This window comes from Cibotium barometz, chromosome 42 (assembly GCF_041138505.1).
Source record: "Cibotium barometz isolate CiBa-2024 chromosome 42, ASM4113850v1, whole genome shotgun sequence".
Lineage (NCBI taxonomy): Eukaryota > Viridiplantae > Streptophyta > Polypodiopsida > Cyatheales > Cibotiaceae > Cibotium > Cibotium barometz.
Genome location: NC_141087.1, coordinates 3,062,311 through 3,084,599, shown reverse-complemented (window position 1 = coordinate 3,084,599; position 22,289 = coordinate 3,062,311). Strand labels below are relative to the sequence as shown.

At 45.7% G+C, this 22,289-nt stretch overlaps 1 protein-coding gene across 3 annotated transcripts in view; it reads left to right on the top strand.

Moving 5' to 3' along the window:
• CPR5 (protein) overlaps positions 1-21,979 on the top strand; it is a 51,756-nt gene extending 29,777 nt beyond the window's left edge. For 2 of the 3 annotated variants that reach the window (XM_086780605.1, XM_086780607.1), the window contains 2 exons: positions 19,861-21,075; positions 21,198-21,979. In XM_086780605.1, coding sequence (XP_086636731.1) covers positions 19,861-21,075; positions 21,198-21,773 — 1,791 coding nt within the window. In that variant the 3' untranslated portion in view covers positions 21,774-21,979. The remainder of the gene's footprint in view (positions 1-19,860; positions 21,076-21,197) is intronic. The other variant, XM_086780606.1, reaches the window with a different exon arrangement.
• The last annotated feature ends 310 nt before the right edge of the window (positions 21,980-22,289 follow it).

Below are 22,289 nucleotides of genomic sequence, written 5' to 3'. Positions count from 1 at the left end.
CTGGAGGACTTGGCTTTCCGCTGGGACTTGTGCCTTTGTGTACATGCCCGGAAACGCCTGGAGGATTGGCTTTCCACTGGGTCTGGTATTGCGTATACTTGCCTGGAAATGCCTGGTCTTATATGGTTTCATGAACGGAAATTGCTCATGGCAATGCTGCATTGCATAGCATCTTTATGTGCTTGCCTGCAAATGAAATTGCATGCTGTTTTCATGCCTGCATGACCTATGTGTAGTTCCGGGTAAGGGGACGCCCGCCCGTGAACCGTGCGTGTGAAACTGTCTGCTGACATGATTGTGTGGTATGTGAACAGGTGGTAAGTATTTCCCGATCTAGGCTCAAATAGCCCTTAGGACTTAGCCAATATTTATAAGTGAGTGCGTTCCCATTTCATTAAAGTTTGGGCGCCCAAAAGTCACTTATAAATTATGACCTCTTCCAAGTTCACACTCACTGAAGTCCCGAGGCGGACAAGACTCAATGTCCAGGACCTGATCCTCCCCTTTTACTCATAAATGGCCATCTCCCCATGTCCCTTCACCTGATTGGACCCCAATTCACTTACTTATTAAGAGAAATTCGTGTTTTCTCTTCATGAGGATTTTTGGAGGCTGAAAACTCTGTTTTTCCACCATTTCTCTCCATTTCCAAGCTCTCTATAGCCATACCCAACTTGCTAGGGTGTTTTCCAAGCTTCCAAGAGTGTTTCCAAGTGCTAATCACTCTCCTACTCACTCCCAATGACTGAAATTCAGCAAAACAGCTCTCATTTTTGCTGTAATTTCTGGTCTTTTTGCTGAAAACCCTAAATTCAGCCTTCCTTTCTCAAGTTGAACCATAGGGGAAGCTTTCCCAAGGTTCCCTTCATCCTCTTGAAGACTTTTGTCGCGAAGGATTGCGGCAAATCGAAGATATCAACACTTCTAAAGCTCCCAACGCGAAGGCTTCCGCTTGCAACAACTTCTATGAAGACTGGTAAGGTAATTGGACAATGTATTGTCATTACTTACTAAGTAGAAGGGCAGGACTCCTTGTTTAGCCGTCATGTGTAGTATTTCTCTTGTCCTATGTGCTCTTAAAGATGTTACTACCTTGCTTGGTAGAACATAGAGCCAATGGTAGAGAATATGGGCACTGAAGTCGGGCCGGGCATCAAGGCAGCTCCTTGGTGATCTACATCGACATACCATTGTTTTCTAAATGCTGAATTTCATATGCATTGGCATGGAGGATTTGGCAATGGATGCCCGTGAAACTATGTATTGAATTTCTACAATAGTAATACAATTTACTCAAAGGGAGGGGTCGGCCGTTCCGGCTCATTGTGTGCCTCTTGTCAATTCAGCAATTTACTTCTTGTATTTGAGCAAGTGTCCTTCAAATCTTAGTGTATTTAAGTGTATTGATTAGCATTGTGTTTAACCAAGTTACATTGGTATCAGAGCATACGGTTCTCTTTCACTTCTATCGTGAGAGACGATCACCGTGAACACTAGCTATCTCTACACTTAGAACATTATGGACAGCCATACAATGAATGTTGGAGATGCTAATACAAGAGGCAAGGACAATGAAATGCATGCCTCCAAATTTGGGCTTTATGAGTATCTTGTTATGCCTTTTGGTCTTACAAATGCCCCGGCTACATTCAATAGAATGATGGATCGCATATTCCGTGGGCACAGGAAATTTACAGGTGTCTTCTTTGATGACATCCTAGTCTTCTCGAAGACTGAAGAAGAGCATAAAGCTCATTTGGCTATTGTTTTTGAAGAGCTCCATAAGCATAAACTCTTCATAAATGCAAAGAAGAGTGAGTTCTTCTTGTCAGAGATACATTATCTTGGGCATATTGTGTCCAAAGATGGAGTGCGGATGGATCTTGCAAAGATTGATGCAATTCGGAATTGGCCCGAATTGAGTTCGGTGCATGAGATCCGTAGTTTTCTTGGATTATGCTCTTACTACCTGCAGGTTCATTCGGCACTTTGCATGGATTGCTTCTCCTTTGCATGATTTGACAAAGAAGAAGGCCGTGTTCAAATGGACTAATGTAGAGAGAGATGCATTCCTCAAATTGAAAGATGCAACTACTCATGGTCCAGTGTTGATCGTTCCGGATTTGCAAAAGTCTTTTTGTGTGGAATGTGATGCATCTGGAAATTGCATAGGGACTGTCCTTAATCAAGAGGGACATGCCGTGGCTTATGAGAGTCGTAGATTGCATGATGCAGAGCTATCTCTTGGCATTTATGAGAAAGAGCTCTTGGCTGTAATTCATGCACTTACTATATGGAAACATTACCTTCTTGGGGCTGATTTCACTGTGAAGACAGATGACCAGAGTTTGAGGTATTTTCTTACTCAAACTAAGTTATCAGAGAAGCATATGAGGATGGCCAATTTCCTCTCTATGTTTCATTTTCAGATCTTGCACACCCCAGGAAAGAAGAATGTAGTGGCCGATGCATTGTCACGAAAGCCGTATGTAGCAGCTATCTCGGTTGCCTCTCATGGGGACTTGTCTACCATGCGTGATTTGTATCATACGGATGCTGATTTTGCCACTATTTGGGCTGATTTGATGGCTGGTCATGCACATGCCTCATATGTGATCAAAGAGGGTTATCTCATGAAAGATAATTGCCTATGTGTGGTCTCTGACATGAGGCAAAAGGTTTTGGATGAGTGCCATGCTCCTCCATATGCTGGTCATAGAGGCATAATGCCTACTACGCACATGATTGAGCGGTATTTCTTTTGGCCAGGTATGCGGAAGGACATAGAGGCACATGTACGTGCATGTATCACTTGTCAAAAGGTCAAATTTGATAGGCAAAAGGCACCAGGTTTGCTTCAGCCATTGCCTATTCCCATGCAGCCATGGGAAAGTATTACAATGGATTTCATTATGGACTTGCCACGTACCCAACAGGGTAATGATGCAATTTGGACAATGGTGGACAGGTTTAGCAAGCAAGCTCATTTCTTGCCGGTCAAAAAGACCATCAAAGCTGAGCATATGGTTAAAATATATCTTGCACAAGTGTTCAAACATCATGGAATGCCGAAGTCCATTGTGGGGGATAGAGATCCCAGGACTACAAGTCTCTTTTGGCGGGCCTTATTTGATAATATGGGCACCAAATTGGACTTCTCATCAGCTTATCACCTTCAAACGGATGGGCAAAGTGAAGCTGCAAATTCAGCTGTGTTGGATCTCTTGAAATGTTATGTGGCGGATCAGAAGTCTTCTTGGGAGAAGTACTTACCGCTTGTGGAATTTGCATACAACAACACAGTGCATGCATCTACGGGAAAGGCCCCGTTTGAGATTGTTTATGGTAAGGTGGTTTTGCCACCCATCCTTCGCACAAAGGATGAGATATTTGCAGCTGATGAGTATGTAAGAGACTTGGATATTGCTTTTGCTCAGGTGTGGACAGCCATTGCAAGGTCACAAGACAAGCATAAAAAGGCTGCCGACAAGCATAGAAGGCAATTGGATGTTAAAGAGAATGATTGGGTATTGCTGAAATTTGAGAAAGCAAGACTTGCAAAGAGGCCTGGCAAAGAGGGTGCATATCCTAAGCTTGCAACCAAGTACTATGGGCCTTTTCGAGTGATCGAGAAGATCAATGAAGTGGCTTTCAGATTGGCATTACCTAGTCATTGGCACATACACAATGCTTTTCATGTGAGTCTCCTTCGAAAGTATGTAGGGCCGGAGCCCAGTGAAATGGTCATTGAGGATTTACCAGAAGTGGATGAGCTTGAGGAGATCTTGCAGCCAGAGCAGATTGTGTATCACAAGGAACGCAAGCTTGCTGCAGGCAAAGTTGTGAGGCGTTATCTTGTGAAGTTTAAGAACTATCTTCCCATTGATGCTAAATGGGTAGATGAAGAGTTCTTCAAAGATTGCCCGCATGTGCTTCAGACATATTTGGATGCATTTCAGTTGCGGACAACTGTTTAGAAGCGGGGGGGGGGGGGGGGGGGGATGTCACCGTTTGGCCACCTGAATGGTTCACTCTTGCTTTCACACTATGTACATATTGGATTGGTGTCCATGGCTTATGGAATATGCCTATGCAGGTGATTGACACGTGTCATGCTGTATAGTTGGATATGATATTCCGCTGGGACTTGATGTTATCATGCCCGGAATATCTGGAGGACTTGGCTTTCCGCTGGGACTTGTGCCTTTGTGTACATGCCCGGAAACGCCTGGAGGATTGGCTTTCCACTGGGTCTGGTATTGCGTATACTTGCCTGGAAACGCCTGGTCTTATATGGTTTCATGAACGGAAATTGCTCATGCCAATGCTGCATTGCATAGCATCTTTATGTACTTGCCTGCAAATGAAATTGCATGCTGTTTTCATGCCTGCATGACCTATGTGTAGTTCCGGGTAAGGGGACGCCCGCCCGTGAACCGTGCGTGTGAAACTGTCTGCTGACATGGTTGTGTGGCATGTGAACAGGTGGTAAGTATTTCCCGATCTAGGCTCAAATAGCCCTTAGGACTTAGCCAATATTTATAAGTGAGTGCGTTCCCATTTCATTAAAGTTTGGGCGCCCAAAAGTCACTTATAAATTATGACCTCTTCCAAGTTCACACTCACTGAAGTCCCGAGGCGGACAAGACTCAATGTCCAGGACCTGATCCTCCCATTTTACTCATAAATGGGCATCTCCCCATGTCCCTTCACCTGATTGGACCCCAATTCACTTACTTATTAAGAGAAATTCGTGTTTTCTCTTCATGAGGATTTTTGGAGGCTGAAAACTCTGTTTTTCCACCATTTCTCTCCATTTCCAAGCTCTCCATAGCCATACCCAACTTGCTAGGGTGTTTTCAAAGCTTCCAAGAGTATTTCCAAGTGCTAATCACTCTCCTACTCACTCCCAATGACTGAAATTCAGCAAAACAGCTCTCATTTTTGCTGTAATTTTTGGTCTTTTTGCTGAAAACCCTAATTTCAGCCTTCCTTTCTCAAGTTGAACCATAGGGGAAGCTTTCCCAAGGTTCCCTTCATCCTCTTGAAGACTTTTGTCGCGAAGGATTGCGGCAAATCGAAGATATGAACACTTCTAAAGCTTCCAACGCGAAGGCTTCCGCTTGCAACAACTTCTATGAAGACTGGTAAGGTAATTGGACAATGTATTGTCATTACTTACTCAGTAGAAGGGCAGGACTCCTTGTTTAGCCGTCATGTGTAGTATTTCTCTTGTCCTATGTAGTAATGACAATACATTGTCCAATTACCTTACCAGTCTTCATAGAAGAGCAGGACTCCTTGTTTAGCCGTCATGTGTAGTATTTCTCTTGTCCTATGTGCTCTTAAAGATGTTACTACCTTGCTTGGTAGAACATAGAGCCAATGGTAGAGAATATGGGCACTGAAGTCGGGCCGGGCATCAAGGCAGCTCCTTGGTGATCTACATCGACATACCATTGTTTTCTAAATGCTGAATTTCATATGCATTGGCATGGAGGATTTGGCAATGGATGCCCGTGAAACTATGTATTGAATTTCTACAATAGTAATACAATTTACTTAAAGGGAGGGGTCGGCCGTTCCGGCTCATTGTGTGCCTCTTGTCAATTCAGCAATTTACTTCTTGTATTTGAGCAAGTGTCCTTCAAATCTTAGTGTATTTAAGTGTATTGATTAGCATTGTGTTCAAGTTTCAACCAAGTTACACTAGTGGCTGTCCTGAATGTGTCCCAACTCTCTGGCAAAGTGCATAAGAGAAAGGTGGCTTTGAACTCATCGTCCATTGCCAACTTTTGATTGATTACCTGGCTGACAACACCATTAAACTCATTTAGATGGGCTGTCATAGACGCCCCTTCCTTCATTTGAAGACCTATGAGTTTCTTCAACCAATACACTTTGCTTGAGGCACTTTGCTGGGCATACAAGTCCTGCAATCTTTGCCACATTCCCCAAGCTGTCTTCTCTTCACGTATGCTGAAAAGTAAAGTGTCTGACACAGACAACATGATGGTGGATCTTGCTAGCTCATCCATATCTTCCCATTCTTCAGCAGTAAGAGAAGCGGGCTTTACACCCCTTTCTTTGATGGGCTTGTGCTGCTTCTTCTAGAGCAACACATTATAGCACTGGGTTTGCCAAATGTCATAATTATGTGAGCCTTCAAGCTTCTTGATGTGAAGCAATGAAGAGCTCTCACCTGTGATTGCCATAGCAATATGCAACCTGACACAGTCAATGCCTGACTCCCTGCAAGATGTGTAAACACTGCACCAAAAGCACACAAAGTGCTCACAGTTGTTCTCCCAAAGTTTATCTCCCACTGCGGAAGCACGAATGCAACTCTACTCCCACTGAATGTGATGAAATCACCAAAATCTGGTTGCTGCAGATTTAGGACAGCACCTTAAATGTGCTCTGTTCTCCTTCCAAAGTACTGTACAGCAGTACTAAGTGCTCACGAATGATGTACCAAATCTATACCGGCAAGTACAGCAGCTGAAAATGAACCCTTTCCTCACTCAAATCAATGTACAGCCATGCCAAAACTTGCACAAAGTTGTACCAAATCTGTACCAGCAAGTACAGCAGCAATAATTGCTCTCTTGGCTGTCCAAATGAGTGAAAATCAGACTTTTACAGTCCCCACCACTGCATACAACAGTCCTGAACAGAAATTGGGAAAAAGCCTCTTGATTGCAAGTGGATTTCTGAGGATTCAAGGCATAAAAGTCTTGCCTGTTGCTTTGCCAAGCTCAACAAGCATAAAATCTTGAAAAGCCCCTTGATTTAAGATCAATTTCTGATCATACATGGTACATTAACGCACATGAAGGCATCCAGAGTCTTCACAATGCTTCCCCCTGGCCACATATACATCCAATACATAAAAGCCCCTTGATTTACAGGCACATTGAGTGCTTGATAGGCATCAACACATTGCCCAAAGCGTCAAATGCCAGTGCCTGCATGCAAATCAACTCAATCGGCACAAAAGCCCTTTGATCTGCACTGCAATTTCCTGCAATTTAGGCCCGAATGTGAGATTGCTCACATCATACAGCATGTATGAATGCCCACCAATGGCACAATTACATCAAAAGCCCCAAATTTTGACATCCAATTTTCTCGTAATTTCTGATTTTTTGTTGCAGGAAAAGGGGGTGATGCTGCTGCTGCTGTTCTGTGTAGGTCTTGCAGGTTGCAGGTCAAGACTTCTCCTAGCTGCTTTGCTGAAGTGCTGACTAGTTGTTGACGTGGCGGGAGCAGGATTGAAGGGCAGCAAACGTGCTGACGGCAGTTCCTCAGGCAACTTTATTCGACTGCAAGGACTGTGTTGCGCTGGTCAGTTCTCCTCTGTGGCAGAGTCCTTCTCTCACAGAAGGCGACCTCCTAGCCGTCTTCGCCCAGTACGGTGAGATGTCGAAGGACAAGTTGCCCGCGTAGAAGCGAGGCAACTAGGGCTACCAGGCGCCGGCGTAAGGGGGCAGGGTAGGGCGCAGTCAGCAGAAGCGCCAGCACAGCCTCCGCCTAGTGGCCAGCGTTACACGGCGCCACGGGGAAGCTCCAAAGGATGCACGTGTCCTCAGGCTCCGGAACGAGCTGCAGCTACCAATTGGAACGAGCTGCAGCTACCGATTGGAACGGAGCGTGTCACGCACGACGCCCGACTCCTCCAGCTGCGCGCAAAAATCCAGTACGCCCGACTCCTCCTGCTGCGCACGAGAAACTCCACGTTAGCCTCAAGGATGAGCGCCGTCCATTGTGGTTGCAGCACCGACTACTGGCCCTGTTGCACTAACTGTAGAAGGCACCTACACAAGCTTCTGTCTACGCAGCACACCCAGGCAACCGGTTCTGATGCAGCACGCAAGTCCGTACAGTACACGCAGGCTCTGATACCAGTTGAATGGGAGAATTAGGGTTTCATGTGGGAGACATACACAGAGAAGAAGAAGGGAGAGAGAGAGAGACATATGGGGATAAGTCAACTCATTGGAATGTGAGTGTGTGACTCCCCTATCACACATGTATATTTGCACTAGTACACATAGTGCACCTAGTACATTAAAAGTACTAAGTGTACTATGTACTATAACTTATGGGCTAGTACACACTATAAGGGTGGGCATAATGCCTTTACCCTAACATTTCCCGCTCTGATACCATGAAAGAATGGGTACTGTGCTGAGATACCCACTCAGAAATGCTGCAAGAACTGTACAACATTGTATATGGACAGCAAACATAAAGGAGAAAAGAAGATCACTGCTGAATATCACCAGAAAAGGTAGTACATCATGTGGAGCAGCACGAGGGAGGTCCTGTAGATGCTGGCTATCACTGCAGAAGCTGAAAAATGAGATGTTCTGAGGGAAAAGGGAGCCAGTCCTTTTATAGTACCTCAGTATGCTAGTCGGCCAGCCGTAGCAGGCCGATAGCATGGCTGTAGTAAAAAAATGCTATAAAATGCCTAAAAAATACCCAAAAATGGTAGAAAAAACGTTGAATAATCTTTGCTAAGATATGCCAATGCAGGGCTTCATATGGAGCGAGATACAAGCATGAATATGCATGGGAAAGTCCATCTAGGGATGAAATAATTTCCAACAAATATAGTATTGCAAACAATGGGGTTGATGGTGTAGACTTGCAACTAACACTACCCTCTCAAGTGCCCATGTTCCCTACCATTTGCTCTCTATTGTTCCACCAACACATGGTAGCAACAATCTGCAAAAGAGCACGTAGGACAAGAGAACACTACACATGGTATGTGATCATGGAATCCGGTTCCTCCCTTGTGCTCTTTGCTTCCATATTTAAGCATCAAAGCTTACCAATTGCAAGTAGAGTCGATGACAGTGGAAGTCTTCGTGATGGAAGCGTTTGGAGTGTTGAAATCTTCGATTTGTCGCGATCCTTCGTGACAAGAGTCTTCAAGAGGATGAAGGGAAGCTTGGGAAAGCATTCCCTTTCCCTATGGTTCAACTTGAGAAAGGAAGGCTGAAATTAGGGTTTTCAGCAAAGACCAGAAATTAGAGCAAAAATAAGAGCTGTTTTGCTGAATTTCAGTCATTGGGAGTGTGTGGGAGAGTGAACACCACTTGGAAACACTCTTGGAAGCTTGGAAAACACACTAGCAAGCTTGGATATGGAGTTGGGAAGGAGAAAAGTGTAAAAATACTGCCAAAGAGGCCTCATGAAGGAGGCGTCTACTTCTAGAGAGAGATGGTGAATTGTCCACTCTAGGTGTCAAGTAGAGAGGACAAGTGCCTTGTGGTGCAAGCTAGAACGGACACATGGCTGGTTGCTCCCTTTACAAAGGGGATAAGGTCTGGGTGGTGGGCATTGGGTTTTGTCCACCTCGAGACATCAGTGTGTACGAACACAGGGCTGGTTATAACTTACAAGTGAGTTTTGGTCGCCTAAAACTTAATGGTGTGTGTATTTTATGACCAATACTTACCACCTGTCACATGTCACATAACCATGTCAGCAGACAATTTCACACGCATGGTTCAAACTTCACGGGCGGGCGTCCCCTTACATGAAACTACACATTGGTCAAGCCAGTATGAAAACAACATGCAATTTCAATTGCCATAAAGATACTATGCAATGCAGCATTGATATGGACAATCCCCGTTCATGAAACTATACCAAAATAGACATGCCCTTGGCAAGTGCACGAGGTACTAGACCCAATGGAACACCAATCCTCAAGGCATTTCCGGCCATGTACACACAGACACAAGTCCCAACGGAAAGTCAAGTCCACAGTATCACCTGAGTGACATCAATCCCTGGCATATGCAACTGCCATGGACGCTAGTCCAATCTACATACATAATGAGAAAGCACGGGTGGACCAATTGGGTGGCCAAATGGTGACACAGGGGGGGCTGGGACATGCATAACACTGGCTGCAAGTGGCTGGTATTGGGCAGAAGGCACAACAAATCATGGCGCAAGGCGTTGGCTGGTTGTCCTTGGCAAAAGGCGGTACACGGGCAGCTGTGACCAGGCGGTTGGCTTTGGAGGCAGCAACCATGCAATTGGAGTCAGGCGGTAGTAGGGCTGGCGCAAGCGGCGCTTCTAGGAGGGGTAAACCAATGGCGTTGGCGTTGTTGATGATGATGATCTTCTCGCTCACTTCCACGAGCTTGATGATGATGATGGAGAAGATATTATTCAAGCTTTGATGATAGCTCCAGGTGCTACAAGAGAGGTTCCAATCTTCAACAATGATGAGAAGGGAGAGGTTCGAGATTTATACTTGAGGAAAGTCTTGAGCATGCATTGGTCAGGTACAATGGTTAATCCGGAACTTCTTGTGGGCCGGCAATTATGGGAGGCTTGCCCGGGCCAAGGTAGCTTGGAGAGTGATCATTCAGTCGCGACGCAGAGAGGGCCTAGGAATCATTGACCCCGGCATTCAGAGTCACGCCTTGCTGGGCAAGTTGATCGTTAGAGGATTCCTTCTAGGTGGTGAGCCTTGAAAGGACTTCCCCTTGGCCTGGATTTCAGTCCGTACTCCGAGCCTGGGGGGGCCTTGGCCGCAGAGCACCAGATGGATCTTCACAGAGATGCAAGCCCGTGGATTTAGCCCAGCTTTCGAGGACAAATTTGCCGCCAGCCTACTCCGAGCTTGGCATCACCTAAGGCCGGCCCTTAGGCAATTAGCTTCGGTAGCCTCGGAGGAGCGTCTTCAGTAGCCCCTGATCACCCTTGATCCGTTTACCCAGTGGCCATATGTCGGGGGCCGACCCCATGTATCATGGGGAGCGTCGACCATAGGACCTGCTAGGTCCCTTGGAGATTGGCTTGCATACAGCCAGCTTCCCCCGGAGGTTCAAGAGAGAGGCCTGGCTAGCTTGAGGCAAGCTTTCCAAGCGATTCCTTGTGAAATTTAAAAACTATCTTCCGATTGATGAAAAGTGGGTTGATGAAGAATACTTCTTTGACTATCCATAGCTTCTTCCGGCGTACCTCGACACTTTTCAGTTGAGGACAATTGTTTAAAAGCCGGGAAGGGGGATGTCACCATTTGGCCACCCCCAGTTTTTCGCGCTTGTCTATGGCTTGTTTGTGGATTGGAGTGTTCGGGATCCGAGTTTCTTGTGCCTGTTTATAGCCAGTTTGTGGATTTGAGTGTCCGGAATCCGAGTTTCTCGTGCTTGTTTATGGCGAGTGTGTGGATCTGAGTGTGTGAGATCCTAGTTCCACACTTTCTGATGTGCTAGGTTTGTGCCCGAAAATGCTAGTGCTATACTTCTTCCATATCCAAGAGATCTGCTCATAAAGTGCACATGCACAGATGTTTGCATGCTTGAAATTGTTTTCACGTGAATTGTTTTCGTGTGTTTGCTTGCTATGAATGTTCAGTTCATGGGCCTACTTGTGAAAGATGCGATTGCCATGTATTCTGATGTGTTTTGTGGCTTGTGAACAAGTGGTGCGCACTCAAAAACTCTTGTATTAGTTTATAAAATGCTTTGTAATGTTTATCACCTTTGCAGGTTCACATTCATTTAAAAATGGGTGGATGTTTTTATGAAGTGTTCGGGGCCCAACTTAGTGGGCACCCAGTTTGGGCACCCTAGTGGTCACAATGTGTGGGGTGGGCACCCCATAAGTGAGGGGTGACAACCCATGGGTTCAAATTTTGGTGTGGGCAACTAATAATCCATGCACGATTCATTTTTATCTTCTTTGCAAGCAAATTGTTGCTTTCTAGCACGCCTGCCTCTCCATCGTTTTTGCTCATTGTAGGTGCTACACTCACCCTTTTGCAAATTCGAGCACATATGTGTGATCGGCATTATAAAACTGTCCAGCTACTCCCTCTGCGTTGGCTTTCTGGCTACTTCATTAGGGTGGCCATGTGGGCGCCACGCCATCATCAACGGCTGGTTTTGCTGCTGTTCGGCTTCCGTGAGCTGCCCCCCATAGGCACAAGCAGGCACTATGGATGCCCAAAACAGCCTTAAATCAGCACAACCAGCCCCCAGAATGGCTTGACCAGCTCACAACAAATCCTTTGAAGTTTATGCGACATAAATTCATCATCAACATCACCACTGCTTGAAATCGTGCCTTGCAGTGTCCACCGGTGCGAGTTCTCCATTTTCAGCATTCCTGCATTGTGAGAGGGCAAGCTAGGCGCTAGTACTGGCACACCGGTGTCATGTGTAGACCCGGAATAATAGGGACGCGTTTGATTCTCTCCAGTGAGTGATGGGGAATTTTGAAAGTCTTCGTCGTCCGAATTCTTCTCCGACGAACACTTTTTGGTATTTGTATTCATTTCTTTGTTTATGGCAAATCTAGCTATCATAGCCTGTGGAACATTGTACAAATAAAATACTCTAATAATATACTTCTAAGGGGGGGAGGTCAGCCCGGGCTTTGGCCCCAATGTGGTGTACATGTGCAATTTTCAGTTTTTAGCTTTGTTAAGTTTTGTGCTGTGTCCATTTCATTAAGTGCTAAGAGACGGTGTCCAATACGTGCTCACACCTAGCGGCGTGAATTATAGGTTAGATGCGAGATGCCAGGGGAGAAGAATGGTGATGGTGTACATGTGCAATTTTCAAGTTTTTAGCTTTGTTAAGTTTTGTGCTCTGCCTCTAGCGATGGTAGAGAGCCATAACCTTGGAGTAAAGAACCACCAAGAATAGAGAAGAGTTGCTGACATGATAGAGGCTAGTTTGCAGCAATAGAGCCTGCAAATGAAGAGAGAGAGTTCCAATTTATAGATTTGGGGCTTTCATGAGCTAGAATGGCAAGTAAAAGCTATAATGACAAGCGGGCTGAGGTGACAAGTGTGAGGCCCCTTGTCTTACTTTGATCCACTGTCGTGCCACGTTTCAATTTAAGAGGTGGTTACCGCCCTTAAACTTCATCTCTAAAAATATCTCAACTCATAGGCGTTTTGTCAAAGGTGCTTCAACAAGTCTCCCCATTCGCTTAGCTTACGGATGTAATGACATAAACGGAATTTCCATTGGAGGTTGTCCAAAAATATTAACCCTCCTAGATTTTAGGAAGGTGATCCTTTGTATCCCACCTTATTAGAAATGTATGTGAGCACCATGTAGAACCATGTTTCAATACTAGATCTCACCCAAATGCTTGGGAGCTCGCCATACATGCTTTCCACTTGACACTTGAGCTCTAATGCCCACTTTTGTGTCCAAGAAACCATCTCCAGTGCTTAGACCAAACTTCAGGCGCTAGATCTTTTGTATTGGATAATCTCCCATTCCCAAAGCTTGTACTTTCCAAATATTTAGACTTCCTGGAGTCCACCAGACCCCTTTCATACTAGGAAATGTCGGAGCTGGTGACATTATTGTCTAGCTAGCCGTGATCCTGCACCTCTCAATCTGTTGATAAAACGTGAGTTCTCATCGTATAGCCCAAAAAGTGGGAGAGAGTGACTAGTCCTGTAAACTAAGCTCTATGCAAGCCTATTTATACTAGATAGGGGCTGGTCAAGTCATTTATTTAATAAAGTTTATGTTTATAAATGACATTAAATGCTAAATAAATACCATAAATTATGGAAAAAATACCAGATAAATCCTAGTAAATTCCCTAAGATTTCTCGGATGTTCTAAATGATGCACATGCATATGAATGCATATTATGCAAGATGCAGAGTGCTTTCTGATGCAAACCCTAAGGCTTCTACTGACTCTACATGCATGAATGATTCTCTCCAAGTGGGTTAAGGGACTTGACTGACTGACCCGCTAAGGCCGAGGAATGACCTATGTAGCTCGTGCTTGACTTATCCTGGACTGAGGATGTACAACGGGGTCACGGCGTATGACAATTATCATCCTACAGGGATCTAATACTGTACAAATGTTGCACTGTTGATGATGAGCCAGTTTGTCACCATGCACTTAGTGCAGAGTGCATGTGACAAACTGAAAATGGACTTGCCACTTATGTAGCCAAGTGTTCACTATCTCCTTGGTACGCTGCTTTTGCTCGCCCCCAAACTGTTCCGGAGTAATATTGGGGCCTAAAGCAGATGCCAAGGTATCCATACCCGAAAGAGTAGATAGGGTAGTGGTCAACAAAGAGATGGAGTTTTGCAAAGCTTGCATCTGCGCGGCGATTTGTGCTTAACGTTCCAAGGAAGAAGCTTCGAGACCAACTTTAAATTCTTGGAAATCTGATTTTGACACATAATCATCGAAAAGATCGGCACCGGTGTCTTTCGTAGTTGGCAGGTCTTCACGTTCGATAAGGGGATCCAACTCGGATTCCTGGGTCGACATCTTGAAGAGGGTAAGGTGAGAGAAAAGGTTGATCTTGCACAAATAAGAGTGCTAGAGAACTTAAGAGCTTGAGAGCTTGAGAACTTGAGAGATGTGTGGCAAGAAGCACGCTTAAGGGGAATATATAGGCTTCCCCAAAAGCTAACTTAGCTTTTGCTTTTGTATTTTTTTTTTAAAAGAAAAAAAGAATATATATATATATATATATATATATATGTATGTATGTATGTATGTATGTAGGTTTTTTTAATGTAAAAAAACACATAAAACAAGGTGTGGGTTTATTAAAACCCTTCAATGCAGGTTCAAAACAATGAAAGCATCGCGTGGAGTTTTTGTTTTGTTTAAACAAAATAAAAATAAAAAGCTAAAAAAAACTTACCACCCGGTGACTTTGCTTTCACGTTTCCCTGTAGCGTGTCCGCTTCAATCGGTCTGTGCACATATTGACTCGCCTGCGCCTGCACCTGACCGACTGCGAGCACCACGTGTAAGCCCGCCTACGCGTACCAGTCGCCTGCGTGCGTGTGATAGTCATAAAGGTTGCGTGTACCGCCCGCTTGCCTACTTCGCTTACGTGTGGTGCGCAACCACTCAGGCGCCACACAGTGACTTATGCGCAGCCACTTGTACGCTCCAATCCCACAGGCGATACAGCCACACAGGCTCTCTCTCTCTCTCTCTCTCTTACAAACAGCCGACAGGCTTTTCCATTTTCTCTCTCATAACTGTTCACACAGTTGCAAAAACGCATCCAGCCTTCTTTGTAAAGCAAACAATCCAACTAGACCAAAACCTCCATCATCACGGGCTCCTACGATGAAAAAACAACATACTGAATGTGAAAAATAACAGTATGCATAGAAAAAACAGGAAGCTTCTCGAACTCATTTCTTTTCTTCGACCTCTTTTCTCTACCTACCGACTTGCTCGTTCACGAGGCTTGCTCTGATACCACTGTCAAATTTCCATAGGATCAAATAACAGCTACACACATGTTTGCCAAGCGTAAGTAACTCGGGAATCACCCCTACATACAAACCAACTGAAACAAATAGTGGAGGCCCAAAAGCATGCCATATACGAGCGCCCCCGATATACATTTGCATAATAAACGCATGAGAGGATGACTTCATGATTGGTGTGGAAGACTAGATCTACACAATGCATATGTAATGAACCAATCAAATGAATATATGTAAGACGAGTCTAAGTGTTCCATACCACATAGGCACGTTGCACATACACACATAGGATGGTAAAAGATAGAAGACATAAATGTATCTGGAGTAAGTATATGAAACCAATCTGATGTCCCATACCACCAGATTAATTCCATACATCACTTCCTTTCAGAATAGAAGTTTGAGGCGGAGTGGCCAGTTTCCTCTGAGACTTAAATTTCGACACAAATTTTCTCTATCTAGAAATTTTATTTAAGTTATTGATTGAACTTGAACTAATCTTAATGTTGAATTTATGGTTTATTAATTAGGTCTCCTTGTAGAACGTTCTTGCTATAAGACTTGAAACCTGCAAACAAACGAACAAACATGAAGGGGGTGCAGGCCTGACTCACCTCCCAACCTTGACAGCCGTGGGCAAGCCCACAAGTCTTGGCTGTCCCCACGGAGCCACGAGCTGAGCTAACTAGATGGACGTACCGACCAATCTCTACCTCGTGACGTCCCATATCGCCACAAAGCTACCCTTGCGGGCCTCGAGACTGCTGCCGGCCTCGGCTCCATAAAGCAGGTGCACGTCTGCACTAGATCCAGGCTCTTGACCATAGAGCTCTCACAAAGACTCGCGAGATGCTATATAACTAATGACTAACCTTGGCCACCCTTTTATAGGCTCTTGGCCGGTCATCGGCCGTCCACACTTGGGCGTCCGCCCGTCCATACTTGGGTGCCCGATCGTTAGTCTATCCCTAACTCAGCTCGCCAATCAGCCTGCCTAGCTCCAAGCTTCCCCAACCTCGAAGCTAGTCTTGTGTGCGTGTAGCACACGGTAGATACACACTGTGCACATGACACCAGGTGCCCATACTGTTGCAGCATACATCAAAGCAGGGGTGACTAGTGTGTCAAACAACCACCCCTTCGTGCGGGGCTCTTGGAAGTGTGCCTGGTGACACTCTCTCTCTAGCATGGCCAGAGCTACATACCCTCGTGTGAGTCTATCCTTGGCTGCCTGGGCCATAGTAAATCTTCCTGGCGGAGTCGTAAATGTAATTCCCAGGTACACATATGAGTCTACCACCTCTACCTGTCCTCCTGCTAGTGTGAAGATGGCCTGTCGTCGAACCGGCCCTGAGGTGTTGAAAATCATGGCCTTGGTTTTCCCACGGTTCACTGTAAGCCTCCTCTGTGTGCAGAAGTTGTTGAGTGCATGAGATGGTGCTGAAGTCCCATCCGCGACTCAGAGACCAAAATAATATCATTTGCATATAGCATAATGTGAACTGTGGTACCTGAGATGTCTACCCCGTCCCCACCACTGTGACCAATGAAGCCAGCCACCTCATCGATGTATAGCCCAAATAGTGTAGGAGAGAGTGGGCATCCTTGCTTCACACCTATGGTGCTAGCAGTAACATCAGATAGCTCCCCGTGGCATCGTATGCGCCCGAGGACCTGCTCATATAAAGCATAGATGCCCCAAACCATCTCTAATGGGATCCCCAATGATTGTAGGCGTTGGAAGAGTCTCTCGTGGCACCGTGTCAAATGCTTTGCGGAAATCCACAAAGCAGCAGGATAATCTCTTCTCCCGCGCCCTAGCCTGGTCAATCAAACATTCAGAGTGAATATATGGTCAACAGTGGAGAAAGCTCGTCGGAATCCAGCCTGCCTTGGTGCTCGCAGTCCCTCCTTCTCTGCATATGAGCTTAACTCTGCCTCGAGCATTGCGCCATAAATTTTGGCCAATGTATGACCAATCATGATAGTCCTGTAGTTGCTGAGGTCTAGCATGTCTCCCGCTTTGTGGAGATGCTCACTATGTATACATGTGTGGTCAGCCGATCTCCCATGGTGTAACCGGCGGATAGCTCTCTCTACCATCAAGGCGGTAAAGAAAGAAGAGGTGGTAGGGCGGGACTCTTGTGGTTGTGGTATGGCAGCTTGCTGAGGGATATGGTAGAGGCTCTTTGCATATGTGTGCCATGTGTGTGGATCCTCAATCGGGGTGCGAGGGGGAGGCTCTCTCATCCTGCGCCATGCAGTGGTTGCATCTCTGCTCATGAGTAGGTGGTATATATCCTAGTACTGTGCCTCCTCATATGCACGCCTCTTACGGCGTGTGAGGGTCCTCATTTATCGGCTCGCCTGTCTCTGTGTAATGGTCCCCAATGCTCTTTGGGCACAGAGGTATCTATATAGCTCTCTGCACTGATCATCATACCACCGATTCTGGGGCATGCTCCCAGATCTCTGTGTGCGGGTGGCGGCCTTATGTAGTAGAGATGACTGCTGGGTGGTGAGTGTGTCTAGAGGTGACAGGGGATCCATCTGGAGTAGCCCGTCATATACATGATGCTCATATATGTCTGCCAAGTCATGGGTGAAGTAGAAAGTTGTATGCGATGCCTGTGTGGGCTGTGTGGGTGCTAGTGTGGAGCTCGCCAGTGACAGTAAGAGGTACGTGTGATCCGCACCAATAGGACGGGGGGATGGTGAAAGATGTCACTGTCTGTGTGGTCTCCGTGGACCCCATGATGTAGTCCACTGTGCTACCCCCCCTGATCGTGGAAAGCATGTCAGTGCTCCTAAATCCTGCCACTGTCTCATCCCGTTATAAATAACGAGATGGTGTCGGGCTCCCAGCTCAAGTAAGTGATGACCATATCTGGTGTTATCCGGCCCCATGTCCTCTGACACCCTGCAAGCTCCGGTGTCCTCCACCTCTAGTGTGTGCATCACCTCGGGGTGCTCGAAATCATAAATGTCGCACTGTCGGCTCTGTGTCCATGCATTGAAGTCCCCCATAAGGAGGACTTCCCCTTGGTTGGAGTAGTGTATGATCTCATCTGAAAGGGCTGCATATGGTGACTCTCCTAATGGCCCTGTGTCCTCCTCCTCCCCTCTACTCTCCTCCTTTGCTGTCATGGCATATCTCGATCCTCTAGGAGAGAAGTAGCATAAAGCAATGTATAACACCCTGTCTGTCGAGAGCTGCATTCTGATCCACATGTATCTAGCATCCTGGTCACGTGCTACCACCTGTAGGCGCTCTTGTAGCTCTCGCTTGAAGAGTACCGCTATACCTCCAGATCCTCTCGATGTGCTCTGTCGTGTGGTCCCCCTGTATGTAAACTCCCATTGATAGCCCTCTACTTTGGGTAGCCCCCTCTCTGGGCTCTGGTGCATCTCTGTAAGTAGTATGATGTCCCGTCCCTCCATGACCTCCTCCATCCTCCCAGGATGTGTCCAAAGTGCTCCATTGCAGTTCCAAACTGCTGTGTATCTGTGAATCTGGATCCTCCATAGTCGATGTCCCATAGGCCGCCTGGCGCTAATAGGTGGCCTTGCCATCGATGATGACATGGCCATCGCGATAGAATGCTCTCTTGACCTCTTTCTGGGCCTGTAGGACTCTCGGCATGCATGTTTTCCTGTGTTCTATCTGCATCCTTGTAAGGTCGTCATCCAAATAGATGGGATCTCCCTGTAATCCTCGTAGAATCACCCTCTTCCTCATGAAGGTGACCCTCTCCGTCTCTCCTGCAAACTGTAGGATGAGGGCTCGCTTGCGTGTTGAGTCTTTCCCGGCTCTCCATTCTTTGGTGAAGGGGAGAGGGTCCTCTTCCCTGTAGCCGAGCTTCGTGCATAGAAGCTTTCCATCTTTCTCGGGAGTGGAGTCGGGTGTCTCGGCTATACTTGTGACTCGAATGTTGAGGCGGCGGGCCTGCCTCATCTTCTCCTCCTCAATGGTGGTGTGAATGATTTGGTGTTCTTCCCTTTGAGTCTCCTCCCTCACTTCTTTACGGATGTTCTTCTTCACCACTTCAACCCATCGTGACTGCTTGGCTTCGAGTTTTCCCTCCATGTCCTTTGTGATCTCCTTGGAGATCTCCTCTTTGATGGCCATGAGAGTGTTGTCATTGATCTCCCCTTCTTCCTTCTCGGTGTTCTTGACGGCTACCAGTTCCACTTTGAATGCACTCACCTTCTCCTTGAGTGCCGTGTTCCCTTGTTCAAGGTCCGTGACCCGTGCTTCGAGGGCCATGATGTGCCGGTATAATTTGTTCTCCACCTCATTGAGGTTGGAATCGGATGTCTTCTTGTTCTCCTTGATTAGTGCCTTCATTGCCGTCTGGAGGGCCTCGAGCTTCTCTTGGAGACTCGGAGCCATTCCTCGAGATTACTCTGCAGCGCTTCCCACAGGCAGGGAGTAGCGCGCGCGAGAGAGAGAGAGAGAGAGAGAGAGAGAGAGAGAGAGAAGCTGGAACTATTGCTGGGTCTTGTCTGTGAGTGTGTGTGTGTGAGAGAGAGAGAGAGAGAGAGAGAGAGAGAGAGAGAGAGAGCATTGTTAGTGGTTTCTTTTCTCCGTGCAGGTTGGCAGAGGTGTTGGATGTTCAGGACTTGTAGAGGATTTAATGACTTCATTTAAAAGTACATATATGACAATCTACAGGATTCACCAAGCATGTTCAGAATATCTGGGAGCTGCATATGAAGGTTCAAGGGAGATGAATTCCATGCACCCACAAAGTGAGCATGGCGAGTCCTCTAATCTGAAACATTCATGCAGCTATGCTACTGAGAAACACAGTTCAAGCACCAAACTAAATGAGCTAATGAATCATGCTGTGAGCACAGACCCCTCGAATGATAGTGAGCAGGTTAAATGTGAGGTGCCTCGCCACTTTTCTACCCATGACAGTAAGCAAGACAAATCTGAGTCGAGGAGTTCCCCTGCTGTGGATGTTGTGTTAGAGAATCTTGGAAATTTTAATGTATTGGCTGATCATGGGGAGTCTTATTCTACTGGAAGAGTTCACAAATTGGCAAATAGAGATACTTGTCGCACCGTGGAAAATGCTATTGTAAGTGAGCAGAATGGTGCTCTTGTTACATCTGCGGTCCATAATTATAACTCTTCACATGCAGAACAAGCTGTTGGCTATAGAAGTGTTGAACACCGACAAGTAAAATCTGAGGAGGAGAAGATACAGGGGACTCCTAGGTTGTGCAATGAAGTTGATCTTGAGCAAACTTCCTTCATCAATAGTGAAGTGAAAGTGATAGGCAAAGAAGCTGTGGCAGAGCTAGATTACCAGGTTGACAATGCTAGCAGTATTTGTGAAGAGGTGTCTAGCATTATGCAGTCAAACACAGTTGGGACACTGGATGCCATTGCTTTGGTGGGCCATTCTTATGGAGCGGCCCATTCTGATTTTGAAAAGGCATTCCTTAATATTTTTGAGAGGTATGTTCGAGCACAAGAGCAGCACAATCATATTAAATCTGTTGAGGTGGCACATTTAATAAAGCAACATATTTTAGAAGAAGAGAAAATACTACTGACATCTGCATCCAATGATCTCATGCGAGAGAACATAGAGCTAAATCGGTCAGAATCAAACTTCAAGAAAAGCACAGTTCTCGAACAGAGGGCGAATGCTGCATATGTTAGCTTCAGCAGCACATGTGCAGATGAGTTGGTTGCGGGGCTGTTTGTCATGCTGGTATCACTGATATATGGTGTGCGGAAATACTCCTTTGTGCTGCTGAATGATCTAGTTTCAACATGCCAGCCTTCAGTCAAGGTAGGTACACAGAACTTTGCTTTAAGGCCCTTTACATGAAAGCACTGCTTAGATTTCACAATGGAAGTGTTTATTCAAAAGATCATGCCACTTATCTATGATTATGTTGTTTTATATTGCAGGAACCACGCCGGTCATCGATGTTTCATATTGATTGGCTCTACAACTCTCTCGATTCACTGGCAGGGAAGCTTCAGGCTTTTGTGTGCCACATCACTGTGACAGGGCGTATCCTGATTGGATCGGCCGTCGTTGCAGTGGTAGCTTCATCACTTCTTCGGCGGAGTGTGACAAGCTCCAGTCAGTCAATGCCAGCAACAATACTCGTTATCATACTTGGGGGATTATGTGGCTTTTTAGGAAAGATATCTGTGGACAGCTTAGGTGGCAGTGGAATCCGATGGTTGGTTCCATGGGAAATGTTCTGCATGCTGCATGCACTCACCAACTGTTTCACCCCTTATTTTTACAGCCTACTACATGGTTCACCTTCGAGTACCAGATCAAAATTCGGGATCCCATTTTGGTTTAGGAGGCTTTCTTTTCACATTATCATGGTTTTAGTACTTCCTGTACTGGCTGGTCAGTTACCGTTTGCTTCATTCCGCCACGTAACAAATGACTTAGTTCTGAGGACCAGCGAAATTATGTCGGCTAGTTTCTTTCCTTTTTCTGAGTGGTTGGCACAGCTAATCTGAAGTGAAGCGCATGCAAGGCACATGGATCATTTGTAAAGGTATTGCTATAAGCAAAGACAGGAAAATAAATATTGATGTTTGTGTCAAAGCACAGTAGGTTCATTGTACATGAAAGGGAAGTATAGGAGTGTTCTTTATTGTGTCACTTGTGGAGAAAGTGTGCAAGACACTAAAAGTAATTGCAAGCGTAATTGTTTTCTGCAAAATTGCGTGTAGTAGGTGCATGAGCAAGTATGTTGCCAAGCCTTCCCAGGGCACGGTGATATGAAGGCTGGTCTTAAGTGGATAGTGTATATATATATATATATATATATATATATATATATATAGAGAGAGAGAGAGAGAGAGAGAGAGAGAGAGGTATTCACGTCAATAGAGATGGCATCAGAGATTCACTATTATATATATATATATATATATATATATATATATATATAGAGAGAGAGAGAGAGAGAGATAGAGAGAGAGAGAGAGAGAGAGAGAGGTATATATATATATATATATAGAGAGAGAGGT